The 27768-nt window shown below is 34.6% G+C and overlaps 1 protein-coding gene across 2 annotated transcripts; it reads right to left on the reverse strand.

Annotated features, from left to right (window-relative positions):
- Positions 1 to 1906: 1906 nt before the first annotated feature.
- Gyf (GIGYF family protein Gyf) lies at positions 1907 to 27664 on the reverse strand. 2 transcript variants are annotated; one of them, XM_076135076.1, is made up of 27 exons: positions 27545 to 27664; positions 24265 to 24552; positions 24049 to 24184; positions 23828 to 23973; positions 23545 to 23706; positions 23351 to 23457; positions 23146 to 23257; positions 22948 to 23054; positions 22725 to 22864; positions 22252 to 22643; positions 21343 to 22171; positions 21099 to 21263; positions 20775 to 20924; positions 20285 to 20386; positions 19766 to 19876; positions 19417 to 19527; positions 12423 to 12707; positions 12088 to 12324; positions 11901 to 11981; positions 11632 to 11744; positions 11448 to 11520; positions 11139 to 11354; positions 9698 to 9778; positions 9416 to 9548; positions 8932 to 9132; positions 6512 to 6635; positions 1907 to 6401 (listed from the first exon to the last, which is right to left on the reverse strand). In XM_076135076.1, the coding sequence occupies exons 2-27, from the start codon at positions 24495 to 24497 to the stop codon at positions 6176 to 6178; spliced, it is 4773 nt and encodes a 1590-aa protein (XP_075991191.1). In that variant the 5' UTR covers positions 24498 to 24552; positions 27545 to 27664; the 3' UTR covers positions 1907 to 6175. The 2 variants fall into 2 exon arrangements, with proteins under 2 accessions (XP_075991191.1, XP_075991192.1); XM_076135077.1 differs by lacking the exon at positions 19766 to 19876.
- Positions 27665 to 27768: the final 104 nt, after the last annotated feature.

Consider the following 27768-nt stretch of genomic DNA (forward strand, 5'->3'; position numbering starts at 1 on the left):
GTTCTAAAGGAATTGCATGGTAAAATGTATGCCAAAAATTAGTTTATTCATTCAACTATTCACATGCAAAATTTCATGTCATTAAATTTAGTAATTCAAGAAATCAATTAAAATACTGACGAAGCATCGAAAACCTACATAACCCGACCAAGTTCGGATAGCTACAAAAAAGCGGCCCAGCCATATATCTAAGAGACGTTCTTAACCTTCCAATATAGTATTTACTAATATGGTACAGTTCCGTACACAAGCGTTAGGAAAAAATAAAACAATTGCATTTCTTGAATTAAAAATATTTTTTTATTAATAACCCAACTATCTACGATAAAAACAAATCTTCAATTAACAAGTACTTTTCTATTTAAATATCCGTGTACAAAAAATTTTTTTATTAAGTATATTACATATTATTGCCCTCTCTTTTCTTCAAGGATGGAAGTACCGTTTCAAGCGGGAAGCCGCGCGCGTCCTGTTCGACTAGCAGTTTGTGGAATATTCCACAGACGTTAAATTACGTGCGTTCACAAGAATATAATTAAATCAAAATATTAACTTTTAAAAAATGTGAATACCTATCGGAACTCCGGAATTATTCCAGTCAATTCTGGAGCTGAAAAATCAGAACAATTGAACAACAATTTGGTGTACAAAAATAAATGACCTTTAAATTATATCGAAACAACAACTGTGTTATCACCTATACCAATTCAATACCGGTATTATACGGTAAATTTTGGGATGTTACCTAAATATATTGCATGGACGCTTTTTTGTAGCTATCCGAACTTGGTCGGGTTATGTAGGTTTTCGATGCTTCGTCAGTATTTTAATTGATTTCTTGAATTACTAAATTTAATGACATGAAATTTTGCATGTGAATAGTTGAATGAATAAACTAATTTTTGGCATACATTTTACCATGCAATTCCTTTAGAACGTCGTGATATTTGACTGTTTTGTAAACAGTGATCTATTCATGGTAAAATTGTCCTTTAACTCTTTAATTACTAACGGAACATCATTGATACTTGGCAACATGTTTCAGATACTTACAAGGTTTGTATAAACGTGAAAATCTAGACCCCAAAGTGCATACTTTAAGAACTAAGACCTATTAAGTGTATTTTACGTTTATATTTTTATCTTTTAAGCCCTACGATTTTTTCTAAATCTGTTTTTTAAACAAATATAAACAAATTCAAAACAACGTATGTAAAAATCTACAGCTCTCTATGTAAGCGCTTTATATGAAAACTAGCTAATGGCCAAACGTTCGCGTAGCGGAAACTTGAATTTCTCCGAAGTTTATGCATGCACTCATTTTATTCATACATACACAATTACACACAAATACACACTAATTTTTGGACACACCTCTTTTCTTCTAAAGTCTATGGATTAAAATAAGTTCCGCCAGGACAACGTTCGCCCAGCGGAATCAGTTTTTGGTGAATTTCTCCACAATGGCTGCGTACACAATTTTTTTTTTACCATACACAATTATACGACGTCATACACTAAATATCTGCATAATTAATATCTTTAAATTCAACAACATTCCGCTGCGCGAACGCACACTACTCATGCTCATCACACAAACATTTGTCCTGGGTGGGATTCGAACCCTCCTCACGTGGCGTCATGGTCGCCGCAGCGAACTACGTTAATCACTGCGTCAATAATAAGGTATATTTCATGTCACTTATATATATTCTCTGTAATCCAGTATTCGATATCAATTTCTTGAGTTTAATTCATTGACACATTTCCTCGAAGAAGAACATTCTCAAGAGACCAGGCGCACCTGCAGGTTCTTTTAATAATGTAATATAGGCCCCTGATCTTAAAATTATTGGGTTAGTAAAATATAAAAGGACAAAGGAAACTTGAAATAAAATCCAAAAGGTTCAGTGATCATTATTTTATTTTTTAATTCTATTTTAATATTTACACGTCTTCCATATAGTAAAACATTTTCGATAGTGATCGAAACATTTAACATTTAAGATTACAAAATTAAATGTTTACACTTATATTGCTTCTTTTATCACCCCTAAGAGGGATGTTAGGCAAGGACCATTAAGGACAATTTGACTATGTAGGCGGCTAGCACACTATCAATCCACCGCAGCAGCTTAAGGAAATAAGGACCGAGCGATGCGATTAATAATGCATCTTCACGCTAACATAAATGTTCTCGCTACAACATATATTATTCACAATCGTACCGATAACATTTTGCTTTACATGAAGACCACCCGACTTAAGGTCGGATTATGTTAAAATCTACCTTACCACGAGAAAATATATTATGCCAAAATATTTATCTTGAATATTATTCAAAATTCTTTGTAACAATTTATATTATTAGTCAAATAACTTTTAACAACCACCGGTCCTTACGTGGAAGAGCGTGCCACTTGCGGTGACCGCCGCCTTATATTGTCATCTGTCGCGACTGTCGCGAGACAGCGTACCGGCCGCCATACTAAATAAATATTACAGCCAAAATTTAAGGTATCTCCAAAGGGGTTATCAGACAAAACCGACACTGCCTCAATGTGAGTTCGTTTACGCGTTCACATTCTCCTTCTGTCAAAAATAGCTCATTACTAATTTAACCATGAATTTTATTCAATTCGAAAGTGTCAACGCATGAAGAGTAGAAGACAAGGTGTTTTTAATAAACTAGAAACGATTCTAAAACAAATCATTTTATTAGCATTATTTCCACGCAACATGGAAGTATAATGTGTTTATAGATATATCCCGTAAGCCGGGGGAGAGGTGGGGGTGTCATTAGTGTCCTGCTGGCACCCGTCGTCGGAACGGGCTCGCCGCTTCTCGTTCAATATTCAAGGCGCTTGGCTTAGTCTTTGACGTGCCCTAAAGTCACTTAGTGACATCGAGAAAGGCGGCGGGCGCTTTCCAAAGTCTTGTGGCATAACGCAGTCACGCATAACTTCTAGCCTTACCTAATAGCTCAACTTAGCCGACTACGGCAGAGACTTGCATTACTTTACTCCCCCAAGACAAATTTCGACTTTATAAATCAGTTAATCGTTAAATTAAGCTCTATCGGAGCTTGAACACGGTTTATAAGAATTTCAAAATCACCTTAAACATGACAGAACACAAGACATTCAAGCCAGCCTCAACCAGCTGCATCATATGCGGATATCGAATCGATGACATAATAATTATTATGTTACTGTCATGTATGTACACATAAACTCTAGTAATTATTGTTAATAGATAAATACATGCAATAACTATAAAGTATTTCACAACACCGAAATTGGCGAATTGTGCACAAGAACTGATTTTTATCTAGTCTAATCACATGTATATCTTTGAACATCAATAATACAATCACTTGGTATACTTTAAAATTACGGCCTACTTTCAAACAAGACATATATATTGTAGCACATGATACTGAATTAGAATCTATTAAACGACAATTGATCACAACAATGATTCACAGTAATTATTCAAAAATTAGCCTGAGGTACGAGTTACTCAAAGTGGCTGGGCACAAAACATCACGATAAATCTACGCTTACATAAACATTTGCTATTGCAAATTATTGCAACATGGGTCGTTCTCAAATAAGTTATGTATTATAATATAAGTAATTATTTTGAGTCAAGGAGAAATGCAAATTTAGAATCTGCATTCATCAAATAGTAATTATAATATTGTCTTTAGGTACAGATATCTAAAGTTATGACGGCAAAGACACCGGCACTACTAACTAGTCGACTGGTAATTAACCCGATCACAAGCCCCGTCGTCCGTTTTACCTGTCTACAATGATATCAAACACTGATTTAATCATGCATCAGTTATTAAGTCACAGTTAATATAATGTTACAATTATACCTAAGAAGATAAAAACACGTCGTCAACATACTCGAATTTCCTGGACAACACGCGTGCCGTCAAATGAACATGATACACAAATACAACGCTACGGGATTACTACAATGTTTAAAACGGAACCAGATATGAACACTCCCCCACAAGTTGATAATATCGTTTTGTTAATCCATACAATATATAAGAAATTAAATAAAACCGGTAAGTTCATACACTGGCTACAAAATATGCTCGATAAGAAACAAAGTATATACAAAAAGTTCATATAATAGTTTAAAATATTAAAGTATATACATAAAACACTATTAAAATCCTTATCAGGTAGGGCGAACTTTAAAACTAAAAGTTATAAAACGGACATAAATATCTGCCAAGCGAACTATAGACAAATAATATATTCCATTTATAATTAAGACGTAGTAAACATGTGCCATCAGCAGGTGTGAAACTATACAAATGTTAAGATTATATCCCAATCGCTGACATATGTACAGTTACAAAATATAATTAAATGAGTTAAAGTAATACATCACAAATTAATTATTTTATAACCTTTGACGACGAAAATTTCATCAGCTTCAAGTCTCCTTGCTTTAAGTAAAATATAAACCTAAGTTTGGCTTTCGCTGAAGTCATAGAGCGCCGTTTAAATAAATAATATTCATAAACATGGTTTCTAACTATGTAGTTTTTTAGTATAAGGGACATCAGGTGGCGCAGTCAGAACTCATAAATTACTGTGCTGACGAATACGTCAAAGGTTAAAAATAAAACAATTATCTGCCACTAGCTCCCGATTAAAATCGACGTCAAAAATCTATATAATACACAAAAAAACACTCACATTCAAATCATTCAAGTCATTTAACTTTAATTTACTATAGATAATGTAGTATATAGGTAAGAAGATGCTACATCAGTACTGAATCCCTAACACAGTGAGCTTTATTTTTATGTCAACAAAGTATATGAATCTGTATGAGCTTGTCCTGCTAGATTTGAATGGCCATGGGTTCTAAACAAAGAAGAAATTCACTAATAAAGAAAATGTTTACAAACGTAAAACTAAATATCAAATTCTACAAACAAGTTACAAGCACAAGTGTAAAAAAAGTAAATGTCACAAAGTAAATATACTCAGACAAGCTTAGACAAAGACTACATACCTGTCTCACGAGGGCTCATTGTATTGGGGACTTGACTCTCTTAGTACTGATATATGACGAAAAACAACATTGTCAAAAGAGATGACGACGTAGCGTGACCCACTCCCAGTTGAGGAAATGCATTAGTTACAACATTCATTCAATATCATTACATGAGCAAAATTATATACTTATAACCCTCACACTTATGCTACATAAGATTTAAATGTATTAATTTAAGCAATTATATATTAACTTTCGAGCGGTTTAAATAATGCAGTTGTGATTAAAGAATGTATGATACATATTAACTTACTTAATTTTTCAATCAGTTAAAATCCTTTTTTTACTAATTATTATAAAAGTCAGTTTCGATTTTTTTAAAAGTACATAAAAATCTCATTTATTGGGTAATTATAATAGTTATTATTGAAGAAATTGACTAGAAAACCTGCAGGGACGTTATTCACTCGTCCGGCGATGGCAACTCGCCGGTATGTATCCAATTGTTTACCTTTCACGTATGTTTGTGCTCACACTTTGCAACCACAACTGTCCATCAAGTTTAATATACCAGATTAACATGCATACGAACGATCATACAATAATATTAAAAATACAAAATAAACGCTTAAAAGAAGACACTCTCATCCAACGGCCAGAACACTCTGAAGGCACAATATAATGGTGGTTTATTATGCACTAGCTGTCGATACCTTTTGTCGCTACGCACAATGCAAACGCTAGCTGATACGAACTGGCAATTACACTCTATTACTATCATTAAAACTATTCGGTAACATTGTTCAGATTACACAATATGGAAAGGTACTCAAGATGAATAGATGTAAAGGAATGCTCCCCGAGCCAATAACACCTACGAAATCTTAATATTATTAAATGTATAATAAAGATAAGTAATTGTTTTGAACAGGAAGTAATGTATTATTGATTCGGGGTGAGATAGTGAGCGAGGGGGTGACCTCGCATCCGGGCTGTCCGATGGATACCATCGAAAGCCCGAGGTCCGCGCCCGAGTGGCTTCGAACATCGTTGTCTAAGTGTAGGTGTCGACACAAGTGGTTATTTCTTATTTGTGTTTATCACAAGGCGAGTTATAGTGAACACGAGAGGAAAGGAACGACGCTCACACGGTGTCGATGTCGCCCACGTTGATGCGGTCTTCGGCGGCGGTCACTGAGAATCCCAGAATGCGCGCGTCGACTTTCAGCATCTTATTCTTCTTGGTTTTCTTCCCCTTGCCCTTCACCTCCTGGTAGTCGGAGCCGGAGGTGGTGCGCGGGTTCACAGCAATAGCAGGGGAGCACAAATCGTCGGATGGTGTCACCATGCCAACGCGGAGGAGTTTCGATCTAATGACAAATAACACATAACATTTTATAGGTCATAATAACATGCAGGCGATTTATTGTCTATAAACATATATTCATTCATTTATTAACTCGATTTGTGCCATTCTTACCTCCTCTCCAGGAACTGTCGAGCAAAGTCATTGGAGTCCTTGGACTCGCCCAAGTAGCACTTGACGTAGTCCTTCACCTCATATGGGGACTCTATGTCCTTCAGGAAGCCAACGAATGTTGGCACTAAAACAAAAAGAACACAATATGAATTATAATTGATATAAAATATTATGAATATAAGTTTATAAAGTAGCTAGTAGCTAAAATCTACTTGAAAAATTAGCTTTTGCGAGTATTTAAGCATTCGTGCATCAATTTTGTTTGCGATACCTAAAAAGGTGTTTTTACTTTCATCACAGTACACATAATATATATACATATAATAAATATTACAATATACATGTAATACACATATGGGTATTACATACATAAGTTTTGCTCATACAACATTCACATTCAGCAATGCTTATTATCACAAAGGCGCTAAAATAATAACAATCGTGCAACAGCCAATAAATTCGCCGTTTTGATTCGAAGGACCGTATCAATTTCTTCACTTCAAAACTATAAAAATCACTTCACAGATCGTTCGAATTTTAAAGAAAAAATATATTTACAAACAATAAAATGTTTAATGTGGGAATCAAACCCACCATCACTAAAGCCATCGTCTATACATAATAGATAAATCGTATTTCTATCCCAATTACAAAGCTCGCCGCAGCAATTTAATTTAATTACTTCTTTCTTCCTTTAATCCATACTAATATTATAAATGCGAAAGTAACTCTGTCTGTCTGTCTGTCTGTCTGTCTGTCTGTCTGCTACTCAATCACGCCTAAACTACTGAACCAATTTGCATGAAATTTGGTATGGAGATACTTTGATACCCGAGAAAGGACATAGGCTACTTTTTATCCCGGGAAAATGACGCATTTCCCGGGAAAATTCAAGTGGCGAACGAAGTCGCGAATAATCAATATTATAATGACATTGAATTAACAAAATACCGTTGTCATGGCAACTGTTTTAATGGCGGATATGCCTTAGCGCAAATTTTGAGAGTATTTTTCGTGAAAAAAAAAGTATATTTTATATCATCACGCTACGACCAATAGGAGCAGAGTAACAGTAAAAAGTGTTACAAAAACGTGGAAAATTCTGACCCATTCTCTCTTATGTAACGCAAGCGAAGTTGCGCGGGTCAGCTAGTTTTCCTATACATCGCAAGCATAATAAATGTAGTTTTAATAAGCTGCTCAACCGAGCTAAGCAAACATTATAAGATTGATAATATCATGCTACTTACAACATTTAGGGGACAGAACATAACAGAAACGGTCAAATAAGCATAATAAATATACACAATATAAGCTGCTACTTATTTAGCTTTCTATGTTTATAACACTTTTGAATGGAAAGGATAAAACATATTCTGAACAGTTTTTACTGACGCGCGATAATGTGAAATGCCAACTAAAATACAAGCGAAAAGCGTTCAAGACTGACAGAAGGAAACTATCAGAAAAGTATTTATAAAAGAAACTGTCTAAAGGCCTTTCTCCTAAACAAAACCAATAAGCACATTGCAAAATCCAATAACTATAGTACGGCCGCTGAGTTATTACCGATTTGACATATGACAAATTGACAATACTAGTGAAGTGACTGAACCAGTAACCCTAATATCATTTTGGAACAGTTTGTTTTTAAATATTCTAGTACAGAGTGTAATTAAATAAAATCAAAACCAATAATAGTTAAAGACACAAGTTCTTCATTAGGTGGAGTATCCTTGATGAAATAAAATAAATATCCATATTCCTTATTGCTATATTCCATCAATATTCCTTGAAATAAAAATCATACCTATTCCAATGAATTCGGACCGAATACTATTAAGCACATCACTATGAAAACTAGACGCACGAATCCGCACGATGTCACTTTGTACAAGCGCGCTAAAGAACAAAAAATAAATGTTTTCATATTATTTATAAACTATTTTAGGTTTTGAAACAGTGTTTATTGGAAAATTACTTAATTCTGATTTTTTGACATAAAGTTTTATATTAAAGAGGTATTCTAAATCATTCGGCAAATGTGTCGCTCGTGCAAGGTTATATCGATTAATTTAAAGATTAAACTGTCAAATCGGTAATAACTCAGCGGCCGTACTATAAAACACATACATATATTATATACTATTGATCTTTAAAGCCCTTTGCTTTGATGATATAAGAGTGACCATTGAATGAATTTGACGTTTAATGCTATTGATGGATCATTTTGTTGCGAGACACTGTCTATATTATTGAAAACTGCATGATAATCCGTTCAGTAATATTAGTGCTTGAATTCGAAGAGACTAGTTAACAAGACAGGGACTTTATGTTTAATAGAGTAATGATTATGTATCTTAGTTAGAGGATCATGCATAGTAAATGTCAATTCAGTTCAAAGAAAGTGTATAACATACCATCAATCTTAGAGCTCCATGATGTAAGTACACCAGTGCACCAGTTGTCGAACTCTAGAGCAGGCGAGGTCTCCTTCTTAGGCGTGATGATAAGTGTCGGCTTCTTTTTAGGTTTTGGCTGGTCTACCGGCTTCGGAGGCTCCGGCTTCTCTGATTTTGGAGTCAGTGGCTGAGAGGAAGTAAGTGTGTCCCAGAAACCACCTGTAAACAAAGATATGAAACGCTCATTATTGTAATCTGTGTTTCGACAGTCATCTCAATGACAGTGAAGGCCGTGTTTTCACTATGTCGCATCGTATGACATATATTTTAAAGGCTATCTATCCAAATAATTACGTTGAAATAGTCGTGACCAATCTGCCCTCGCGTGATCCTTTATATGATAAGATAACACTTTAAACTGCACGACTATCCATCGTCACGACTAAGTGGTAACACTTTCTAGACGATCTCTGAATGGAACTATATTTGTAATGTTTATTACCTCCGTTATGAGTATTGCCCCAAGGAACATTATTGGTAGGCATCGGGAGAGCTGCGGCGGCAGCATGAGCATCTTCAATAGCTTGAGCAGCAGCAGCGGCAGCGTCGGCAGCCGCCTGTTTGCGCGCCTCAGCCTATAAAGCGACGATCAATATATAATAAACAATATAATCTAATAAACCTTAAATCGTCTAGATTAGAAGAAAAAATTGTACTCGTAAAAGTCATTCAAATATAATTTAATAATTAATTAGGTGTACTTAATAACTGTTTAAATTCTCACCTGTATTTCAGCCAAACTCTGTCCAGGCATGGCCACTGCCATCTTGTTTTTCTTAGCCCAGCCCAAGCCTGCTTGCATTTCCTGTTAACAAGTTCAAGCATAAATAATAATAATTCAAAGATAATTAAATCACTGTAGAAAAAGAAGCTCGTGTATTCGGTTGGTAAGTATAACGTGACATGTATCAATAGGGAACATGCAATATTTTCAGTTTTGATTTCATTTTAAAGAATTCCATGTAAAATAGGTCATAACCATATTAAAAAATTAAAACAATCTAATTTATCGTAAAAAAATGCGGTTTTAAACGGATCGTTTAAATTTTCGCGCCAGAACAGACCTACAATCACGATGACGTCACTCCTATCTGTCACTGGTCGTGCTTGCCTTCGTCGGTTATCATAAATTGCAAATTTTCTCGACTTTCTACTTATTTTTTTGCAATAATTTAAAATGGAGTATCCATCAACATCAGGTGATCACAATAATACCCATAAAATTCCGATAAAAAGTCGTGTTGACTCATGTTTTGTGCCACACATTGGCACAAAACATGAGTCATCCACTTCAACAAAGTTTCCAAATAAATTGTTTTTGACTGGACCTTCTGACCCAAAACTGAGAAGAAAGTGGTTTCAAGCTGCAAAGAGGAATGACTATTATTCTCCAAAGACTATTATTCGTTGCTGTGAAGACCACTTTGACGTAAGTTGGCGAACTTGTTATTATTGCTGGTACTGTACCTAAGTATTTACAAAACTTCTCAATAATATATTTTTAATTTGACAGTTGGAGAACGACGTCGAAAATTGGATGAAGTTTAAAATGCTTGGGGGGAAACTTTATCTGAAAAAGGATGTGGTACCTCATATTTTTGAATGCCAAAATAGAATGATACCTAGATCAGTAATAAATCGTTCTCTCGTTGAGCTAAAATATAACTGCTATGTTTAGAAATCGCTGAATAAAATGCAAACAAAGTTTAAAAACTATGATTCATGCATACCGTAGTAATTTAGTCCCCTTCATTTCTACACTTGAAAACTCTGGACTCACGACAAAAAAAGTGACTACCATGTCGACACTAACTTTTGGTAAATTCCTGGAGTCTGCTTTGATAAACCCAACTTCCATTTTTATAAAAAACGTAAATAATATTCACTGCTAATAATCAATTTCACACGCAAAGTTAACCTCTCAAAAGTTGACATAGCAGGAGTGACGTCACTGAACGCTGATTGGTGTTTTGAAATGCGTTTCGTTTTACGTAATTTTAATTCGTAATTATTGTTAAAAATCAACATAATTTAAAATAAAAATGTTGAAGTAGTCCTTCTTTTATATTTTTTTAACATTTTAATCATAAAATTTTCATAAATATCGTATTTGCATGTTCCCTATTCAAGCAAATATCAGTATTTCAGTATATTTATATTGTTACCTGTTCTCGAGCGAGTGCCGCGACCTGCTGTTGAGCAATAATTTGCATCATCTGCTGTTGTTCCTTCATTTGCTCTAACTTCTTTTCGCGTTCAAGGCGTTGTATCTCGGCGAGCGTGAGGCCATCGCGAGTGGTCGCTTGCATCGCCTGTGCACCCACCGACCACGGAGCCTTCTTAGCAACCGACTCAGATACCATGCGCTGTTGTTGTTGCTCCTATACACATAACAAAATGAATAATTAATCATCTAAACCTTTCCATGGTAAAGTAAACACATTGAAACCAATTCACATGAAGTAATTACGTACTTGGTGTTTCTTTACTGATTCGGCAATCTTCTTCTTCTTTTCCTCCTCAGCAGCTAATTTCTCTTCTTCCTTCCTACAATTCAAAATAATTACCTCACTATTTGATTGACTGATAATGAGAGGGATTTTGGAATAAGTATTGCTTGAGACTGTTTAAAAATTGACCTGTGAAAGTGTCACTCACCTCTTACGCTCGGCCTCTTCAGCAGCGCGAGCTTCCTCTAACTTCTTCTTGTTGTCCTTGCTTACTGTCTTGTCAGATCCCTTAACAATGGTGAAGCCTTCCTTGATCCATTCCTGCAAGATGCATCTTTTGTTAAAATTGAACATGCACCATAATCGTTGCAACTTAACTATAACTCTTCAATGAAGTACCTACTTTATTATAAGTCAGATTTTACATTACAATATGCAATGATATTATTATATTAGGAGTATGTTTTTATTTTTTACCTTCTTCTCACGTTCCAGCTCTTTCTTGTTGGATTTTTCTTCCTTTTTGGTTTTAGATGGGGAAGATTCCTGCGAACGCTTCTGTTGAAAAAACAGAATGATTTAATAACTGAAGAAGTACCAAGGAACTAAATTAAATTACGCAGCATTCAGCATGCAAAATACATCTTACAAGATAAAATATTACCTCAGTTTTAATAATTTCTTCTTCCTTAGTCTTGATTTCCACAACATCTTCCTTCTTCTCGTCTTTGGGCTTCTTAGTCTTATTTTTAGTGATAATGTTCTCTTTATTCTTAGCAGATTTGTCAGATTCCTTCGCTGGCTTAGCAGTCTTGGGCTCCACAGAGCCCTTATTTTGAGTCAGTTTCAGGCTCGACTCGCTGGAGCTATGTTCGAGCTTGGCGGCTTTGTCGGCCCTCATCTACGACAAAAACTCGGTTTAGGAACACGTCTTGGTATAGAAACTTTAAAGATTGTTCTATTAACAGAAAGTCAAAACTGAAAGGGTAAACTTATTACCTCTGGGGTCTCAATATCATTGACGCTGGTGTTGCCAGTCAAAGTGTCCTTTTGAATCAGCTTGTGCAGCTCCTCCAAGTTGGGTGTAGCGTTCTGCTGCAGCTGAGGGTAGCAGTCCTCTGGCTTAGGCACGGGCGGTGGTGGCGCCGGCGGTTCGCCCATGAACTGCAGCCCTGCCTGGCCCAAGTTTTGCGAGGCACGCAGCTGTGCCAGAATCTGATCTTCTGTCTTCATCTCCTTGGTTATATCCTCAGGCAGAAGAGAGTTCGATGCGATGGCCGAAGGCTGTAAACGATTCATAAACCCCAATAATAGTAATGATGTCGACCAATAGTACAACAAAACCCCAAACCATAGTGGTGCATGCAAAATAAATGAAATTGTGTTATTCAATGTTAGACTTGCCAGTGTTAGGTAAATGAAAATTAAAGGTAAGCATCAAAATGAATGTTCTCTATAATTGTTATTAGTGTAAAGATTATTCATTGATTAATATTGTTAAATGAAATGGCGGCCTTGTACAAACTTACATATTAACAACATAACCTATGCTTCACCTCGCTGTGATTCCGCTGATTTTCTGAACATTAATGTGGATTATTTTTCCAACTGACAGGGCCGATTAGTTAGTGGAATTAAGTAATACGAGTTCTCAAAATACTAGCGGAAAAGTGCAATGTTACACTAAGTACTCGAATAGTTATATTTATTAAATGCTTTACTTTGACGTAGTACTAAATAGATTAAATTACGATTACGATTCATTTAAATACATTTAACGATAAAATATTGCAACTAAGTAAAATTATCTTATTACATTACGTACACATCAACAGACTTGAGGTTTATTAACGAGCTAAGTAGATATTTAAAATATATGTATGACAATAACGATAATAAAACGTCCGCATCGCACTGATTTAATTAATATTTTAATTGTGGTAAAGGAAGACCAATAAAACACTGAGTAAACGTAAAGCAATCTTTGAGAGAGCTTTTATTTAGCAGTAAAGTATAACAACAACAGAGTACTCAACATAAGAATAGCACGGTGAGGGCAAAGCCTCGCCGAGGAGTATACCATAAACTTAATTAACAGACCCAATAAACAAATAGTTATGGTAACTAAATATACCTAAATTGAATCATTTTTTCAACGATAAACATTGCAGACCCTTCACACGCATAATCTTTAACACTCCGCCAAAACAGTTTACTTTATAATCACTTATCAGTCTTTCTATTAATAGTAATACATATAATAACAGCCTGTGTAGATAAATTCGTAGAGAAACTTAATTATAGATGTAAAGATTAACGCTAGTATATCGAGCCAAAATAATAATTCTGCGGCCATACAAAATATAACTTATAAATATAACATTTTTATACAAAGCTCTATAACTCTGAATAATTATATGGAATGAAATATAAGCGTTGGTGTAACCCGTAGGTAGTAAGAAGGAAGGGCAGATAACAGCACCTTTTTGGCTTACGTTTATTGTCAACGCGTATGTTTATTTAGTTAATGTTAACGCGCTCGGTTACGAGAAATTAGTATAAGCGCGGAATTATCTTAACAATGAAAGCCATCAACCACAAAAGCGAACGTATGAGATCTCTTCACAACAAGCGAAAGCACATTGCTGCTGTGCTGTGTTATTTGTTTTCGCTCAAAGTGTACAATCAAAACGTTCCCTAACTCCTCCGCAACATTCAAATTACTATTTTCTGAAAAAAAAATAGAATCATTGTGAAGGGTGTAACTTGTTACACAAAGTTAATGAGCGATGAGCAATTTTATAAGGGCGTCCACTCAGCACCGTATCAAATGGATATGAGACTTCGAATGTTATTAAGATTCCGATAAGAGCATAAGAAAACTAGACTTCACTGGTTCTATTGAGATTTTACTTTTAATTATCCGCGAAGCTAATATCAAAAAAGCTAGATACATCTGCAGTGTTTAATTTTAGAAATGGTAATTTTAGTAACGATATTTGATGGTGGGAAGTCCATCTCATTAATGGAACTCAAACGACTTATAACAATCTCACGATAGTCGGTACCTCGTGCTCTACAGCACAAATTTTATTGCAGTTATTAAATAGCAAACCAGCGTATTATCCTTAAGCTTCTTAATTTAAATATGTACTATAATTTAGCAAAACCGAAGTAATTAATAAAATATTGAAAGACATTTTCGAAATATCTTCCTTTAAATGCACTATTTACTCTTATATTGCACAAAATATATGCATTTAATATCGCACAATCGTCAGTCTTCGTACTTTTCCAACGCTTTGTTACATTTATCGACTACATCTAGTCTGTCCTAAACGCACTACGACTGTAGCTGTTTGGGTTACAAAATCGTCGTCTTTAGAAGAAAAGACCGAATATAAGACAATGTTTAAAAAACGTCGCCCTGTGGGCATTACAAAGGCCGTAGAATTAGAACTTTAGTAATATTTTATAATTTCTACAAATAATAGAGGTATGAAGTCTTAATTTTAGTAAAACAAAATATATCTCAATCAGAATCAGTACTTTGTTTCTACCCTGCCTTGAATTTTATCGTGTTCCTCATAGACAAAGCTCGGTCATCAACCTAAAACTAGAATATAAAAAAACTAATCTATAAAGTAAATAGGAATAACCTAATCTTGAGATAGTGTCTTCAAAGACTTTTAAAACTAGATGAAAGAAATACTAAAATGTACGACAATGAACAACTACACTATGATCCTAAGATATTTTAGACATGCAAAGGTGAAACCTCATTATTTTTTTGGCTACAATCACTGACTCAGGTTACACAAGTATACAATAAAGGATATAATTATTACAATAATGATGATTATATTACAAGGCTCAGTAAATAAGGCAGGAACAGTCCGGATGCTTGCTTGCATGTGTGTCACTAGTGGGTTCACACACTGGTCGTAACGCGCGTCATGTGAGAGAAGTGAGATCAACTACGTGGAGTGACGGGAGCGCGGTGTTAGCTTTACGATTTAATACATAACAGCCGGTGCGTGCGCTCACACTGCGCGCATGCATCAGTCCTGCGCCGGTCCTCAATCAACTAACCCAATGACACTCAATCAACCAACATGTCAAATACAACTTGCACGCTTATAGTAACTTATACGAACAACGGAATTTTCCAGCTACTGGAGCTATTTTATTTTCTTTTTATGTATTTTTATTGTTTTTTTTTTATTTTACGACATAACATTTATTTAAAAATAGTAGACACATAATTTTAAAAGTTAAATATTACATGCATTATATCAATGTAAATATATTATGTAAGAGTTCTAAGTAAATATAAATTTTATTGAATCAATGTATATAGACGATCAAATGATCTTTCGAAACTTCTAACATTTAATCTTGTTATAAACACAAATTTACAAGAATTTCGTAATATTCGCTCCCCGTGAACTTTTCTCTTAATATTTTCTTGACGGAATACCAGAAAACTACTTTGTAAACTTAACTAATGTTCTAATGAAACATCAAAGACAATTTGTATACTTAAATACTTATATCTTTACGACAGACTACTTTAATATTTGCACATTGAGAATAAGACTGAAGGTAATAACTTGTAAATACACAAGAACTACGCACTGAGTACAATATATTTGTTATATTTTTCATCGCGGATGTGGACATTGTTTAAATCACTCGTCACAATTATACCATCAGTACTAATCACTAAGAAAATATTATAAGTCCAGATTACCTGAGTCAATGTGGAGAATATAAGTAATTTTAGTTACTATTGAAGATTTCCAAATCTTATAATCACTAGTTGATCGCGCCGTGGTTATAATGTTTTCCCAGGATACTATCTAGTCCACGGAAAAGTAATTTCCATTGAAGAAAAAATTTAAGGTCGGTGCAGAAGCCTCCGAGATACCTTAAACAAAGAAACTTTAACTGTCTACATTATAATATATAAAATAACAAATTATATGGAGTTTAGTTCAATAAGACATAAAAGTATTATAAATATTCTCTGTATCTTTCAAAACTCTGTTTTTTTATTCATTTATAGATATTTCTTAATCATGATCATTGGAATATTATATAGTATATATAATATAGTTTTATTCGTAAATAATCGTTGTCTGAAACTTCTAAAAACATTTTTTTACATTGACAAACAATAGAGAAAATAGCACATTCGAATGCAAAGTGAATAAAATAAACCAGAATTATTTACATATAAATAATTAAATAAAAAATAGATGTGTCATACTCTTATACAACACATATATTTGAATGGGTATAATATATATTCGAATATATAAAAATATATAATTTAAATAATAACTTAAAGTCTAAAACCTCAAATAATAATATTAGATCTAAAAAGAAAGGATAGAAGCTTCGAAGTAACTTTACTTTACTGCAAAGTACATGTACTCCAAGGAGATGACATAGTGTTCCCATATCAAGATCTAAGTCCTAACATGTTGCTGTAGAGACTGACACTAAATAACAATGAGCCCATACTAATTATTGGAAACGTTGTCATTTGCTACACACTACAAAGGTATCTCGGAAAGCTGATCTGTCGACGTCGTTATTACTTACTCAAAGAAATAATCATAATATTATGTTAAGTGTTTACATATCTGTCCTTGAAGCCGTAACTCGGGTTTACTGTCTTTGTGTCTTTTGGAGACTGTAGTGTGGGGCACTATCTCTCGACGAGTCCAAGCTAATTGATTGAAGGCCAAATAAGTTGCGAATCAGTGTATGAATCCTAGTGTCGTATAGTTTCTGCTCGCGTCCAATTCGATGTATGTATCATTGGCAAACGAAGTAGTCCTCTAATAGAATACGAAGATCCTCCAGGCTGGCGGGCTCCGTGGGAAGCACAACACACTGCAGCCTCCGACAATTATTTGTGTTCGGGAACGTTTGTCATAACGTAGTGCTAATAATTTTGAAAGGCAATTGGAATATATTGTTATGTACAAGAGTCTACTTAAGCTTCTCGGGGTTAAGATTATTTGTACAGGATGACAATTTAAATCTATCTACCGTCTACGAAGAGTGCATGCTGCGTCGCATATTATCCAATCATACTTTTATGATTCGACAATAGCTCAGATTTGCACCACCAAGGCATTAATGAAATAACTCGCTCAACGGAGGCCAGTGCAACGTCCGAAGATTTACTTAACTAAATAATGATACTTTATTATGCTGTATATTTGTAAGCATAAAGTCATGCTTATAAACGCATCATATGCCACAAATGTACAGATTGGTAATATTTTTTTAATAATGACGTCTAAATAAATTCATAGGTAATATGTACCTGGTAGCTTAAAATAAATTAACCAAAATTTTCAAATTTTTGGAACATTCAAATAATAAATTCAGCTATAAATGTTTTTTTTTTTTATGAAACTATGATTATATTATTATGATTAAAAAATACTACAATTGTTGAAATATTTAGGGTGCTAATCTTGCCGTAAAATTCTAGTACTTGATATTGTAACAAGCTGATTCTAAAATGAGTAAACATCAAAAAACCAGGATACGAAATAACTTTGCACTATCAATATCCGCATATAAGTGCCTAAAATGATGTTACCGCTTACAACTTCAAACAATCAGACTGCTTTTCTACCAAACCTTGACTAGTGTAACTTTAGGTCTGTTCTTTATAATAATAGTATATCTACCACAATAAAAGGGAGTGCGCAGCATATAAACCAAAGAGACTTGTTTAACTTTCAACTACCCTGCACTAATATGAAACAAAACCGTAACAAACGCTCCCAGTGTACATATACATACAATCATAATCAAAATTTAAATGAAATTCACTTGAATCAGACGCATGTAACAAATAGCTAAAAGGGTCAATTTGTGAGTATACTCATTTTCATTTTACAGGTTAAATCACGCGATTAGAACAATGACATGTAGCCGTTATAACTTTACGTACCTGCACAAAATTCGTGGCTGGAAACTCAACGCGTCGATAGTAAAAGCTTATAAATATAACTCAATTGTAGAGCATAGAGAGTGGAGAACTAAATAAAACATGTTAATTACGAGTAATGAAAGCTGTTAACTCTATTTTAGTAAATATTAGCACATAGTGATAAACAATTAAAAACTTAACTTATTTTCGTGTTGTATTCGTGTATCTTTCAAATTTATCCATTTTCCATTATTGTAGTCTACTTACTATTTCAACTACAATGTATTGTATTCTTTGCTAGTAGCAGCATTTGTCATCAAGTAACACAATTCTTCAGTGTTATTTTTTGTTTAGTTACAATTTTCAGTTTTTATTTTGTAGCACTATGTATTAATATTATAGAAAAGCTTACTTACTTTAAATATTATAACGTATTGAAATAATGTGTAGCTTTGAAATATGTATAAGCAGTATAAGCGATGAAGCAATTTTAAGTACACTGTTAATCATCACTGAAGCAACCGTAAATAAAATCATTTTCGGATATTTCTTTTAAGGATTACTATAACTTAACAGTTTACGCGGTACATTACGTAAAAAAGCAAAAATTACTTAACTCTAAAGAGGAAACATCAACGTGAAAAGCCTGACGAAAATACCCAAAGAAAATTAACCAAATATCTTATGTATATTGCTAAATATCTGTTGTAATCCATATATGAAGAAATGTAACAATTTATTAGTCTTAAGGTTTATGTTATATACAGGATATTTGTATTACCCATTGCAGGGTTGCGTCTACCTTCAATTAAATACTTAAAAAAAATTGAATCCGGCCCGTTTGTCTACTAATACGAGACACCAAACATTTTGTAACTATATTTACAATGCATGAATACTAACTTTTACACTATAATGAATAGTCATAAAAATGTTTGAGCAAAAATATATAAAATATAATAATATATGAATGCAACATAATCACAAAAACAGAAAAAACCATTTTAGCTAAGCAAATGATACTGAACATACCTGTTGATCCCAGAAGAAGATTGGCAAGTTGTTGATACGAGCTTCGGAGCGCGTGTGTTGCATCCACATCAGATCAGCAGATGTAGACGGCTGTCCCCAGAGGGTATCCACCTGTAACACCGCTACTATTAAAACATACTTTGCCAACCTGTGCTGGAATTGTAAAATGTTTCGTATTAAAATAATGTGTAACTAATGTATTTTGTAATAATGGTAATTTTGGGTACCCTGAAATAATCTGGGGACACTGTTTGCCAAAGAACCGCACTGCAACTGGTTTTAAAATAAATTGTAACAAAAATATAGACAAACAAGTTGTCTTATTTTTAACATGTGCTATATTTATTACCATTTGCTGCGGCTGGCCAAAAGATTGATTAGCCATGAGTCCCACAGATCCAAATTGTAATGAGTCCATAGGTGTGTTATCAGACATATTCATGTTACCAATATTCATCACCTAAAAGCAAGAAAACCTTATTAAACAAGGCACTCAGTCTACAACTCTGGTTAAGTACTTACTCAAAAAAACTTTAGTTCAGTTGTTAAGAACCAAAACCTCATGAAATATTTTCATCATTAGAATGTAATTCTAGACTTGTCAAAAATCAAAATGTGAGTATGTTGTTCAGAGTTCAATTAAATTAAGAAAAAATAGGGCTACAGACTACTTGGATGATTTTATGTATGCTGTAGCTTTGTAGAATTTACTTGTACAGTGACTGATTAAGCTATCAAAGGATGTTGTTGATTTACAGCAAAGAACGCGAGCGCGTCTCACATCCCGTAGATTATTATTGCATGCATTCAAACCCAAGACCCTGTTACTCATGATATATTACAATTCAATAGTAATTGTATCACTTACATCAAGTCCCAGAGATGGTTGAGAATTGAGGATATTTTCGTGAGCTGCTTGAGGGCGAGATTCGAAACCTCCGCCTATCGGGAACCCGGGCATCATATTGTCCTATGACAATTATAAAACTGTTTACTAGACTAACACACACCCCTAAATTGCCATATGACATTATCTATTGCAAATCCCTAATAAGCCAGGGATGTGAAATGAAAATAAGTACTATAGACTATAGAGAAAAAGAAGAACGAACGGAGACTAGAATAAACGGCGATGGAGAATAACAAGATTTTTTTGTGCTGTGCATTTTCTTGCACTATAATTGAGTTATCTTCCAACTATATTTAACCATTCAACTATTATTCTCTCATAAATGTCTTTATGCTGCTAAGTAGGTACGAAATATAACAACACAACCTTGACTAAACCTGTTAATAAAATAAATTGACTTGAATAAGACTTATGTTAGCATCTGTCCCTTATTCTTAAAGGTACTTACCAATTGAACGAACGGCACAACCGGTCCGTAGGAGCCGAGGGGACGCATCAATGTCTCGCAAGCTCGGCGTACCATCAAACTGGGGCTGAAGAAACCGGCCCTGTACCAGTTGTACATGTCTTTTGACGTGAATGGTCCTTGTATGTTCCTCTGTAACAAAAAAAACATTCAATAAAAGATTTGAATCGAATAAGGCGACTTTTGCCCTTGAGTTTTTTGGGCGGTCCGATTTTTTAATGGACGGAAGTAATATTACGATAGAAAGAAGATTTTATCACTTTATTGTAATGAACACTGCTATTAATAATTATTTGTTTAACTTACCTCTGGATCCTCGTAATACCACTGATCTGCTAAGCTCTGAGGGCTATTACCGTAAATGGAATTTCCGAAGGACGCCTGAGATCCTGAATGCTGTAAGCCATGCATTGGGAACATGCTGTTCTGACTTGTGTGATTTGACATCGGCATATCATTTGCGGATGACATCTGAAAAAAAAAGTAATTTAGACTCTCTTAGTCTTATTTTTTTATTAAAAAGGGGGCAATTTAAATGAAAAATACTAACCGAGGGATTAGAATTTTGACTGAGAAATAGTGAATTATTTCCGACACTGCTACCCATTCCTGGCAATCCACCGCCCGATTGAAAACCAGGCATATTTCCTGGACCCTGCATGGATCCTGTACCCATTACCCCCATGCCTGAAGCACCTATGCTATTTGCCATACAAACATTAGGCATTACTTGCTGAGGTACTCCTTGTAATGGTAAGCCGATGTTTGGGCCAGGCCCAATTGGTAGACCGAGTGAAGCATTTAATGCTGAATTTTGTATGCCCACTGGTTGCATCACTGGTTGCATTCCAGGTGTTTGGACTCGCGGTGCCTGCATACCACCTGACTGAAGCCCCGAGCTTTGAATGGAACCTGGTGGGAGTCCAGCATTTTGCATGCCAACTGAAGATAGACCAGGCGTTTGCATTCCACCTGATGGCATTCCAGGGTTCTGTAATCCTCCTGGTGCTTGCATTCCCACTGACGATAGACCAGATGAAGTCTGCAATCCAACTGATTGTAGTCCAGCAACTTTCTGCATTCCACCAGGTTGCATTCCAGGCATTGAATGCCCTCCCTGCATACCACTCACTTGCAAGTTTTGCGTATTAACATGCATGTCCATTGTCATCCCTGATAGACTGGGTAGTGTGGAGTTGGACATACTCATTTGCAAGTTTTGATTAGCACCCTGTGGAAGTCCACCTGCTGCATTAGCCAGTTCTGCAGAAATAGCAGAACTTGAGAGAGATGTTGAAAGTATCTCTTCATCGTCCATTGTCATACCAAATATATTGTCCACCAACATGTCTTCTGGTGATTTGTGGGCACCATGATCCCTAAAATGATAACCAATGATAAATAATAATCATTCACATTATTATACAAGTATACAAGAAACTATGTTTTATATACATACATGTCGGATTTTTTTCCTTTCAGGTTCATGCGCATGTGTTTTTGGCTTTCAGCTGCCATGGCTACAATGTGTTGGTGTTTTTGGCGTAAACTGTTGTTGGGTGTTATGATCACCGACTGGAAATTGCCTCTCTCATCACTTGCTTCTTCTACATTTATATCTGACCTCATGAGAGCATCAAATGTTTTGCTTTCTGCAAATTTGGATTTGTATAAATTTTGATTGGCGAATTTGTCATCACCTTGAGCTGCATTATTATTCTCTGGTGGTTCTGGAGCAGCAGATGCTTCGCGTTTCTCTTGGGTGTCTTGTGAGGTATCTTCTTTATTGGTATTGGATTTATTATTTGTACTTGACGCGTTGCCGGCTTCTGCCATCCCAATAGATGGTTGCTATAATTAACAATATAGTTATTAACATTAGAATTGTACAATATATAATTGTAAATAAAAAGTAATAATAACAAGATATACCTTTTTAAATTTTATATCATTGGCATCAAACCGCTTAGGTGACAATTTCTTAGCTTTTTCTGAGGCCCACCATTCTTCAGAACCTTCTTCAACTGCTTTTGGGCGTGGGAAACTGCCATGGGTGTGAGAGCGAGTCAGTGCTGAAATAATATTCAAGTTCTTAATGTTACCTGACAGTCAATATACCATTCATGTAATTCTCTTATTTCTTCATTGTACTTACGATAAGAGGCGTCCTGGTGTTTTGGTAGATTCGTGTCGTCATTACTGTATCCATGAAATGCGCCAGATGAATCAAATGTTCCTCCACACTCGGCATTTTCACCGGCCCTAATAACAAAATACAACCGATGAGCATCAGAAAAGGTCTCGATCCTAGCAATAAATATGCTAACGCTAGCAGAACTGAGACGCATATTACCATTCAGGTAAATTTTCCTCATTACTCTGTAGGTCACCTCCAACCCATGTACGTCTATTTGTACTCCATGGTTGTGATTTCTCGCCTGTAGGCCTGTCGCCCCAATCGCGCTCTGCGAAACATACATTAAGATAAATAAATATTTTCACGCGTGTCAAGAGAGAAAACCTTTACAATTTTATTAAATCAAGCTTCATGATTTTACCCCATTTTTCAAGTTGGCGAGATCTGCCCGGTTCTGAAGATCGCCATTCTTCACCTTCCTCCCGGGACTGCGGCTGCCGCCAATTGGTGTTCGTGCCCTGCCTTTTGCTAATAAAAAAGAATTCGACAATGAGTCAGCATTAAATAAATGAATAAGTATTATATTTTAATAAACATCATCAAGCTGCAACTTACTTTCTAAACATTTTCGTGGCCCAATCTGTTTGATCTCCACTGTTTCTGTTGTTGGTATTAAGCGGGTTGTTGTTCCAAGGACGAATGGGTACACTGTCTTCATCCACCCCTCCACTATATGGCATCCTCGGACCACCCACTTTTGGCATGTAATGGGCACCTCTACAAAATAAAAGAGCAAATTAGTACTGTGATAATCTGAGGTTGTCTATGAGATATTAAAGAAAACCATTAAAATACACATATCAACTTATTCCAATCAAATATTGATATATTTGCGTACCTTCCTGTAAGCGGTTGACGTATATAAGAACCGCGGGGCCTGCCGCGTCCATCGTTAATAACACCACGACCAGCGCCGCGACCTAAGCCAAATCTGTCTCCTGATGACATACCTCCTATAGGAGGAGCACCTCTCATATTGTCCCTCTAAAATGCAAATAAATGATTAGTAACAAAAGATATACCATAAAAATATACCCCAAACAAACAAACCGCACTAACCATTTCATCCTCAAATGTGTTGTTTAGAGCAACTGGCTGCTTCCCACGTGGCTGGTACAGTGTATCAATATTTTTAAGCTCAGGTGGGGCCTCTGAGTTTCTATCGTACAGTGCTAACATTTCTTCTCTACCATATCTGTAGGGAAATAATTAGCCGAAATAGAGACTTAGGAATGTATATAATCCAAATAATCTATTTATTAGTATGTTTAATACCTGAGCTTAGCTAAGAGAATCTTTGAAGTGCCTGTGGTATTTGTAGTTGCTGTCATAGATCCAGTGGTGGTTGCTGAGGCTCCACCAGACGCATTGGAGGAGCCGATAGATGCTGCTGTACCTGGACCTGAGTTAGCATTCTGACTGTTGGTGGATCTGGCCGCGCTACGCTCTCTGGGCATATTACGCAGCCATTCGGGTCCAAACTTGATGGGATTGTTTCGGTCACCCATAGCAATTGATGAAGTTAATATTGAATGGATATAAGTAACCTGCAGGCAGGAACAGCTGCAACAAATTAAGACATGCAGTCACATGATGAACTTGCTCCAAATAATAACATTACTTATTGCCAAAGATTATGTTCAAATTACTATAGTTTTGCTGTAATTTGACGACACTCGCATCAGCAATCGCGTAGTTCTAAGTTTCCATTTGTGACGTTTATGCAATGTTTTGTTTGTACCTACTCAATTCGAAAACCAATGAAACGATTTCATAATAATATAAAGTTTATAAAACGTTATTTTGATTTCAGTTCAGTTTCTGTCTGACTTGATAAAATCATTCATAACATACTGAAAATTCTATCTCATGGAAGTTACAAACTACAACTTACAAACTACTCTCTATTAGTTGAATGAGTGCTTATCGAATTGTAATTTCTGCAGAATAGTCAATTGCAAAAAAACAAAAATACACAATAAATACATACATAAAATAAACAGCAAAAAGAAACACTGAGTAACATAGCAAACTAGAAATTATAACTTATACATATACATAATAATATATCATAAACGCACAGCTCGCAAGCTTTGCTCAAGCTTATAATTCAACTGTTAATATTTATCGCAACAGCCTACACTACACAAAAGGCTTTGGCGGTTAGACGCTAATCTTCATAATATTTCAGAATGTTAGATTATTATTAATTTTACATCTATCATCTATCATGCTAATATTTTTTTATTGAAGCTTTGTATTGTGAAAATGAATCCTAAAGTTTATTGATAACTAGCTGACCCGCGCAACTTCGCTTGCGTCACATAAGAGAGAATGGGTCAAAATTGTCCCCGTTTTTGTAACATTTTTCACCCGTACTCTGCTCCTATTGGTAGTAGCATGTGATGATATATAGCCTATAACCTTCCTCGATAAATGGACTATCTAACACTGAAAGAATTTTTCAAATCGGACCAGTAGTTCCTGAGATTAGCGCGTTCAAACAAACAATCAAACAAACAAACAAACAAACAAACAAACTCTTCAGCTTTATAATATTAGTATAGATTAGTACCTATAGAAGCTAACTTCCAATGTTACTTGACTTCACCTTACATTACTTTATGTACCAATAATGATCTTTAATGCACAACTGGACTATTTTGAGCACTAAAAACGACTATGACGTTGAACATACTGATATACATAATCGATTTGTGTTTACAAAGATAGTTTTACCAGATAGCTTGCAGGTAAAGTAATTGTTATTATTTATATGCATAATCAAACTCTGAGTGACTGTTTATGAGCTGTCTGTACAACCCATGAAATTGACTTATGCTAGTTCATATAAGACTGTCATATAGAAATCCTGTTATAAGTAGTGAGTAGGGTCCTTAATAGTTTATTAGCTGAAAAAAAATGTATGCTATGCATAGCTAAATAGTTTTTGAAACTATTATTATGAACCAACCTTCAATATGCACATGTAATACCAAATTATCTTTATCTAACACAAATCACACTATTAAGTGTCACAATGATTCCACTATGTACAAAATTAGTGGCTAGATGTTACATATTAAAATAAGATCAGAATATTTCTCTTCAATCTCCATCTTTTATTAAGTATATATTTTGCTTAATGTGTCATAAAACAATGTATTATTGTTGTTTTTATATATTTTTAAGGTAAATAAATAAATTTTATCTTCAAATTGAATAAGTTACGATTTGCATTATTTAAGAAATAGGTCACCGTTATTCTAACCCAAAAGATTTAGGTCATTGGAATTTTCAAAACAAACATGACATACATTTCAAAATGTACTCTTCACATAACTCACTTTTTTTAATACCGCTATAAATTTCTTATATTGGTTACTTATTGAGAATTCTTTATAAAAAAAAACAATAATAATTGCAATTATTGACATAGAACACATCAGAGATGGTTGCTTCAGTTGATTGAAACAAATAAGGTCGCAAATAGATATCAACAATTGTCTACTGTGCATTGTAACTTTGCATATATACTTCACATCGTAAATCATATTTTATCATTGTTAACAAGACTTATTAAATGCCATTGCTGTCTTCAACAAGCGTAAAGTGTAAGCGTTGAAAACAATTGATATTTGCATACTGACTTTTCATTTCCTGCAATGATTACATACAAACCTAACTATTTAAAACCAAATCCTAAATTTCACATAAGTGTAAATTCAAACTAACAGGGATTATTACTAAAGTGAACTCTCCGGATTCTTGTCACAGTAAATCTTTATATGCCTGGTTTGATATGCAATATTGATTTTTGTTGAATTTATAGGTTACCGTCTTAACATGAGGCAACTAACTTGTTTACTAGCAAAAGTGTTATTGTCAATAGAATTCACCATAACCAATAAGTGATAATCATCAACATCTATTTCATTTTACCAGATTCACAAATGACTACCATACTACTATTTTATTAAGAGTGTATCTTAATAGTATTCAAGTTTTTGAAATAAATGTACCTTCTTTGTAATATAAAATCATGGGGGTAGTTATAAAATTCTTCTAAAAAAATAACATCTAAAACAAGTCCAGGATTGTGATAATTATTGTTTTTACCAGATATAAACGCAAACCGCGAAAAAATCTTATTAGTATCAAGTATAAACAATAATTATTTGTAATAAAGGATATCAATAATAATGCACACAGGTAGGTACTTAGTACCTACGTAGATAACTCAGCAGATTGATATAATATCACAATAGACAAACTGCAACGAGGAAACTCAGCGACTCAGTCCAAAACACATTATGACTTGTATATACGTTATACGAAAACACATTTCAGTCCAAGCACCTTGCGTAGTTGAATCCTCACACAGATTGAAACGAAACACACAATCCAAGAGTCAAGGTGGCATAAGTAGAGGCAGTGAGTATCATACTTTTTTCAATAAAAATAAACTCCACTGCAACATATTTGACTTGCTATATTAATAATAAGAACTGGTTACAACGAAATCATAATTAGTACGAAATTAGAGCATAATTACCTAAGTGCTTGAGTGATTCAATATCAAACGCACGCACGGAGACAGCAATATGGCCGACGAAAAGTGAAGTGATGAACTTTTTAAATGATTCAAATGTTACCAGCCACAGATTGATCATTGAATAATACCTATAACTATCTTGTAATATACCATACTTATTTATAATAATCGAATAGGTATTACGGAAGTAATAGGTAATTAGTTATTTTTATAAGCGTATTAAC

The sequence above is a fragment of the Anticarsia gemmatalis genome, chromosome Z, assembly GCF_050436995.1.
Source record: "Anticarsia gemmatalis isolate Benzon Research Colony breed Stoneville strain chromosome Z, ilAntGemm2 primary, whole genome shotgun sequence".
NCBI lineage: Eukaryota > Metazoa > Arthropoda > Insecta > Lepidoptera > Erebidae > Anticarsia > Anticarsia gemmatalis.

Coding starts and splice junctions, on each gene's coding strand:
- Gyf (XM_076135076.1), bottom strand. CDS start 24,497: ATGGGTGACCGAAACAATCCCATCAAGTTTGGACCCGAATGGCTGCGT. Junction 24,185..24,264: donor ATTCTCTTAGCTAAGCTCAG/GTATTAAACATA, acceptor ATTTCCCTACAG/ATATGGTAGAGAAGAAATGT. Junction 20,387..20,774: donor TTGTGCCGTTCGTTCAATTG/GTAAGTACCTTT, acceptor TAATTGTCATAG/GACAATATGATGCCCGGGTT.